This window comes from Poecilia latipinna, unplaced genomic scaffold (assembly GCF_001443285.1).
Source record: "Poecilia latipinna isolate Pla-1442-1.1 unplaced genomic scaffold, P_latipinna-1.0 Scaffold2262, whole genome shotgun sequence".
Classification (NCBI taxonomy): domain Eukaryota; kingdom Metazoa; phylum Chordata; class Actinopteri; order Cyprinodontiformes; family Poeciliidae; genus Poecilia; species Poecilia latipinna.
Window position 1 is genome coordinate 54,126 of NW_015114878.1, and position 6,625 is coordinate 60,750.

The 6,625-nt window shown below is 38.7% G+C and overlaps 2 protein-coding genes across 7 annotated transcripts in view; one reads left to right on the forward strand and one right to left on the reverse strand.

The window, feature by feature from the left end:
- Window positions 1-5,128, forward strand: part of akr1a1b (aldo-keto reductase family 1, member A1b (aldehyde reductase)) — an 11,394-nt gene extending 6,266 nt beyond the window's left edge. For both annotated transcript variants that reach the window (XM_015018305.1, XM_015018304.1), the window contains exons 3-9: window positions 216-335; window positions 582-733; window positions 1,633-1,828; window positions 1,903-2,102; window positions 4,458-4,530; window positions 4,639-4,725; window positions 4,855-5,128. In XM_015018305.1, coding sequence (XP_014873791.1) covers window positions 216-335; window positions 582-733; window positions 1,633-1,828; window positions 1,903-2,102; window positions 4,458-4,530; window positions 4,639-4,725; window positions 4,855-4,920 — 894 coding nt within the window. In that variant the 3' untranslated portion in view covers window positions 4,921-5,128. The remainder of the gene's footprint in view (window positions 1-215; window positions 336-581; window positions 734-1,632; window positions 1,829-1,902; window positions 2,103-4,457; window positions 4,531-4,638; window positions 4,726-4,854) is intronic.
- Window positions 5,129-5,226: 98 nt separating this feature from the next.
- cunh19orf44 (chromosome unknown C19orf44 homolog) overlaps window positions 5,227-6,625 on the reverse strand; it is a 12,868-nt gene continuing 11,469 nt past the window's right edge. For all 5 annotated transcript variants that reach the window (XM_015018301.1, XM_015018300.1, XM_015018302.1 and 2 more), the window contains 2 exons: window positions 6,398-6,564; window positions 5,227-5,378 (listed from right to left, as the gene is read on the reverse strand). In XM_015018301.1, coding sequence (XP_014873787.1) covers window positions 5,331-5,378; window positions 6,398-6,564 — 215 coding nt within the window. In that variant the 3' untranslated portion in view covers window positions 5,227-5,330. The remainder of the gene's footprint in view (window positions 5,379-6,397; window positions 6,565-6,625) is intronic.

The following is a 6,625-nucleotide window of genomic DNA, read 5'->3' on the forward strand; positions in this document are numbered from 1 at the left end:
ATATCATATCGTGACCAGAATATTGTATATCATATCGTGAAATTATTGTATCACTACACCCCTAGTGATTTTAACTGATGTGATTTTTAACATTTTTTGTGTGCGAGTTTTAAAGAGGGACAGACAATTCCATCATTCTTAGGAAGTTCTTCATTCTCCAGACCTTCATATGAGTTTTCATAACTGCTCAGGTCTCTGCTCATCTGAACTGACAGGTGAAACAAGCTGTTCTGTGGGCCTTGGAGGCTGGCTATCGTCACATTGACTGTGCAGCTATCTATGGGAATGAAGTTGAGATTGGAGAAGCTCTGCAGGAGATTCTGGGTCCAGACAAGGTGAAGCAGCCCATCTCATCACACTGAGCCCTGAGCTGATGTTTTACTCTTTATCCTTTTGTATTTTATTATGAACATACATGTTCCACTTTCATGGATGTTGAAATATTATGTTTACAGTTTTCTTAACATAATAATTAATGTAAAACTTTTTTTCTTTTTTTATACAGATTCCCTCCTTTTATGTCACATATTCAAAGTTATTTAAAGTGTTTTTTCCCTAAGATCTCTTGTCTCGTTCTTCAGTCTCTGAGACGAGAGGACGTCTTCATCACATCTAAGCTGTGGAACACCCGCCATCACCCAGAGGATGTGGAGCCCTCCCTCCTGAAAACACTGAAGGACCTGAAGCTGGAGTACCTGGACCTGTACCTCATCCACTGGCCCTACGCCTTCCAGTAAGTTCAGCAGCTTTTTTTAGATCAATGTAGTGATGGGAAAACTGTCCTCACTGTGGCTCGGTGCCTTATAGAACCGCCTGTGGGAACAATAACTCTGTGATTGTTTTCTGTCTGACTTTATCAGCCCCATCACTAGCTGCATTTCCTCTGACCATATAATTTTCTAGTTTGACATTTTGAAAATAAATCTGCTTAATAGGAACACGCAAAAAGTTTTGGATTTTGATAAAAAGTGATCAAAATGTCTGTATTTCGTAAAACTGGAATGGAATCGCACTCGACCAACAACCAAATATTGTCATTGGCACAAACTGCAAAGAAGACAACAGGAAGTAGTTGGAGGATGATGATGTGACATGTGGTTTAATTACTTATCACATGACAAAACTTATTCACATGTGATTTTAATTGCATTTCTTATTTAATGCAAACACAGTAATTGCGAATTGCGTTTTTTTTTTTTTTTTACATCTGTGGAATATTGACAAAGTTGTTCGCATTTGTAATGGAGACGCAGCTTTATTCTTTTCATTGAGATGTGCTGAGATACATTTATGCACTGATAGTCTGAAGGACCTACCAATGCGTTTTGATCATGTTGAAGTCTGGACTTTGACCGGGCCATTGGTACACCTAGATTACTGTCATTTTCAGCCATGGTGTTGTAGAGTTGCCAAATTTAATTTCAGTCAAATGGTAATTTGACTGATCATTTCAGTTGGTGATAATAATTGCATAGCTTAACATAGCTATTACCAGTCCCCTTCCACCCTAACAGTTTAATTGTTCTAGTGCATTTATTCAGTGATAATACAGGAAAGGGGGCAGAGATACTGTAAGGTTAGGAGTCAAACTGTGTGCACCACTCACACCTGACTCCCCTCTCTGTGTGTCAGACGAGGAGATGCTCCATTCCCCAGGAAGGAGGACGGCTCCCTGCTGTACGATGACACAGACTACAAGGTGACCTGGGCAGCCATGGAGAAGCTGGTGGAGAAGGGCCTAGTCCGATCCATCGGCCTGTCCAACTTCAACAGCAGGCAGATCGACGACATCCTGTCTGTGGCCAGCATTAAGCCCACCGTTCTTCAGGTACATAATGTCGCTTTAAGGCTGAGGAACGGAGAACAATCAGCTGAGGGGGCTTCTGTACTTCTGTCCGGCAGGTAGAGAGCCACCCGTACCTGGCCCAGGTAGACCTGCTGGCACATTGTCGGGACCGGGGTCTGGTGGTGACCGCCTACAGCCCTCTGGGGTCTGCAGACCGAGCCTGGAAACATCCAGATGAACCCATCCTGCTGCAGGAGCCTGCAGTTCTGTCACTGGCAGAGAAGTACAAGAAGTCTCCTGCTCAGATCATCCTCAGGTGATTTTACTGATAAAAGCGTATAAACGCCACATGCACGTAGCATTGACTACATGCATGCAATATGTAATATTGTGTATTACATACACATTGTGTATTACTACATGCTGTGTAGTAATACACTGCTTTGGTGCTTACTGTATGTTAGATGGACTTTACAATAGCACTCATCACTGTCACCATAATAACTGTTGCTCCATGATAAATTGCAATAAACAATAATATTGTGGTTTTAACACCATTTTCAAGTAATAAAATAATAATGGCTCACTAATGCAACAACACATTCTCAAAAATCAATAAACTTAAAAATATTTTAAACATTTAGCACTGGGATTGGATGACATTTTAAATATCCAAAATAACTAAAACAGAAACAACAAATAAAATGAATTATGAAATCTCTGTAAAAACCAGTGTCCTTCAGAAAAAGACCAAATCACCAGACTGAAGACTTTTATCATGCAGTTTTTGGTAGAAAGAAAAACAAAGATAAATCATGCAAATGTAAATTATTGAGTTTTAATGTATCATGGATTAATTGATTTATTGCTTATTGAGACAGGCCCAGTCACAATGCATGTTTTGAAATGTTAACTACTCTGTATTTATTTTACTCTCCTTTCTGAAGCATCAGAATGGAGGAAAATACAGCAGTTGTCTCAGATTAATATGAACGGTAATTTTATTAATTCAATTAAAGTTAAAGTGGTTTTGTTGCTCATAGGGGATATATTTTAAGCCAGTTTATGTAATTATGGCTAATATAAATTCTAAATTCAGCTTCGTTAAATTATTATATTACATAAAATCAATAGAACAGCATTGAAATGTTACATTACATATTATAGAGAGAGTTGTCCAGATGACAGTTGTTGACTCTGTAACAAGGAAGGTCTTCAGAGGGTTGTATCCAAGCATAAGATTAGAAGGAAAATGTGGCATGATAAAAAAATATATATAAATAGGAACAAGAGACGTCTGGAGTATTTGGTTGATGAGTTGTATCCAAAAATAGTGACAGTATTTTTTTGCATTGGATTATTAATAAATGCTGCAGGTTTTCTGTTGGTCCCACACAAATAAGTTAAAAAAAAAGAAAAAAAAAAGAAACATTTGTTACTTTCTGTTGCTACTTTTCTGGTGCCAATTCCTGCTATTTAGCTGTATTTTTTCAACTGTGATACAGGATGTCACCTCTCATTCCAATATGAAACTATGTACATTTTTTGTTTACAGACTTAAAACTGTCTTTACAGTGACCCTATGAACTGACAACTAAATTTTTAAAACAAGAATATGCTGCATCTTTGAAAACTTTTGCAAATTTAGTTGGTTGTCAAAGAAAAAAAGGGAAGCACCATGAGCTAATGCTGGAAAAAAGTCAGTGAGTCAGCAAAAAACCCACTGATTTAGTGGAAGTAAAAGGACAAACAAGAGGAAGCAGCAATGATTGGAGTTTGGAAAAATCCCAGTAATGAAACATGTCACTGGTTTCCTGCTGAGTGGGTTCCAGTTATGCACATCTTGCAACGAGTCTTTAGCTGGAAACTTTTCAGCCCCACAGAGAAGCATTTCTTCTCCTGAGAAAAAAATAACCTTCTGTGATTAAATGAAATTTAGTGTCAGTTGGCAACAATAGAAGAGAAATGAAAATTGGACTTTAAAGGGGCAGTGTTTTGTAAAATAAACATTTTTGAGCTTTACATCATGTTATAAATTATTTCCTCACCATAAACATACCCTTAGTGTTGCTCTGATTCTGTCATGCATGTTTGAGAAATCCTCCTCCCCTGAGCTTCTGCCTCACAGAGCAGCCCTCCTCCACGGCTCTCCCACTTCAGACTAGCCAGCAGCTCATGTGATGAAATCATTACAGGAGCTACTTCTCAGTGCTGGTAAAAACATTACTAAAGGGTTAATAGAGGAGCCATGTTGTGATGACTTTCTGATGGCAGAGTTTCAGAGCAGGAGTTTTTAAAGAGACAGAGGCCCAATTTTAACATGTTAAATTAGGAAGTAAAATATATTTTAAGTCATATTTGCTCTATATAGCATTTTTATAACATCTGAAGTTAACATAGTTACTTGATAATGCTATAAAATGGTACCATGAGCCTGGAAAATACATTCTGCCCCTTTAAAAAATCTGTAATTCATGAAGATATAATAGATATAACCTCTTTCCTGCCAGGCAAGCGTGTCTTTGAATTGGATCTTTAAATATAAATGTCTTTTTTTTTTTTTCTTTTGTGGTTAAGGATATTGGTCCACATGTCAATTTTTCTTCCATATCTGTATTTATGTAGCCTTAAACACGGTTTCTCCAACTCTGTTAAACTCTCATCCTTTCAGATGGCAGACACAGCGAGGCGTAGTAACAATTCCTAAGAGTGTGACAGAGTCGCGCATCAAAGAGAACCTCCAGGTAATCTTTCTGTGACATCAGTTTTCTTCCACATGATAACATGTTCAATGAGCTCAGGTGTTTCTGTGCTTCAGGTTTTATTTGGTGAATAAACTCTCCTTCTTTCAGGTGTTTGATTTTACCCTCGAAGCAGAAGAAATGAAAAGCATCACAGCACTGAACAGAGGCTGGCGCTACATTGTACCAATGATTGAGGTGAGTAGGCAGCATGTCAACATGATTGGCAGTTCTTCTGCAGCCGTTTGAAGCAAAAACATGACCGAGATGTCAAAAAATATCCGCCCAGACGAGAAGCGCACCGACTTTGGCTCTAACTGTTTTCAGGTGGAGGGGAAGCGAGTTCCCAGGGATGCAGGACATCCCCACTACCCCTTTAACGACCCCTACTGATGACCGACACTATAGCCTCAATTTGTGCCTTCAACTTTAACCTCACATCGCTCACCAGTGTAGTTGTGCCATCCGTCTTCACTCTGTTAGATTCTGCACTTGTCGTTTGAATGCATCATGGTGACAGTCTGAGACTGTAAAGGAATTACTGTAACTCAAATGCACACCTGTTCTTTTTTTAAATAAACATTTTGTTACGTTGTCTGGTGGATTGTTTCCACTGCTGATCATGGAAAATCATGAAGCAAAACAGTACTTTATTAACTCTAACCGTTTTTTTTTCTTCTTTTTTTTTTTTTTTTTTCCTTGCTATAACAATCCATTATTACAATGTTTTAGTGAATGTGTAGAAAGTGGTCAGGATGTTTCTGAAGCAGCTGGCTCCGCCTCCATTTTCTGTAGAACCACCTCTACGTTTTCTCCCTGTGAGGTTTGGGACGTCTGCGCCTGCAAATGCTCTGTGAAAAACAAAGTTTAATCATCAACCTGCTTTGAAATTTCACAAATTCTGAATTTTAACCTAAGAATTACAGTTGTAAAGCTGCAGTATGTAACTTATAAAAAATATACTTTTCACATATCTGTTGAAACTGTCAGTATGGTATGAGAAGATTGATATCTGTTTGATTGGTTGTTTCTAGTTAGCACTGGAAGCAGGAAGGGCTCGTTTTTTGTTTTTTTTTCTTTACCTGCTCCCAGTGCTAACTAGAAACAACCAATCAAAGCTAGGAGGCGGGTCTTGGTACTGTCAGTCACCCCACCCCTTGCTTTCTGCTATGCTGCAGCTAGCATAGCCTATTGTGAATGTTAGTCTAGTTAGCATGTCCACCGATGATGGAGAAACTTTTTTTTACCCTTAGCACATTTAGCAGCAAATACATGAGCTTGATTGAAAGCGCTAAGCCCCTCCTGGCTTTGATTGGTTGTATTTGGTCAGGGAGTGGTGCATTTCTTCAGAGGAGGAGATCGATCTTTTGACAGATTATCTAATAAACTGTCATGACATGGCAACAGTTTTAACAAATATGTAAACATTTTCTGTAACAGTTACATACTGCAGCTTTAAGTAAACAAATGTGTCATAATGCAGAGGCATGAATATATCAAGAAATGGAATGGAAAATATGCTAGACAGACCATTGACCTGCAGTATCTATACTCCTATGCTGGTGCAGTTCTAGACATCCCATTGAATTCTGCTCATAATCTGTTTTAGACTCAAACGTTCCAAATAACTTTGAAACTGACCTGAAATAGCAACTTCTAAAACATCAGGAGATATGATGCAAACAAAACCACCCTTGAAAAAGCTCTTTTGTCTTAACTAAAAAACATTTGAAGACACATTTATTTGCAAATAAAGATCCTAATGAGGTAACACATTCAAAAATACTTAATTGACCCCAGAGGGAAATTAAACATTGTTGTAACTCATGTTAATTCAAATTCTTTTAAGACACAAGAGTCTAAGGCTGACCCGCATGGTTTCCTCCAGCGTGGTGTATCTGTAGTTGGGGGGTTCCAGGCTTTGCATCAGGCAGGCATGGAGGTGTTCACTGCGCTCTATGAACTGCTTGGTAATGGCCAGCTGCTGCTTCAGCATTTCATTCAGAGCAAATCCAGCCGGGTCCAACATGCTCACAGCTGATGGAGTGACAAAGAAATCTGGTCAGTACTACTTCTGCAGAACTCATGACGTTCTAAA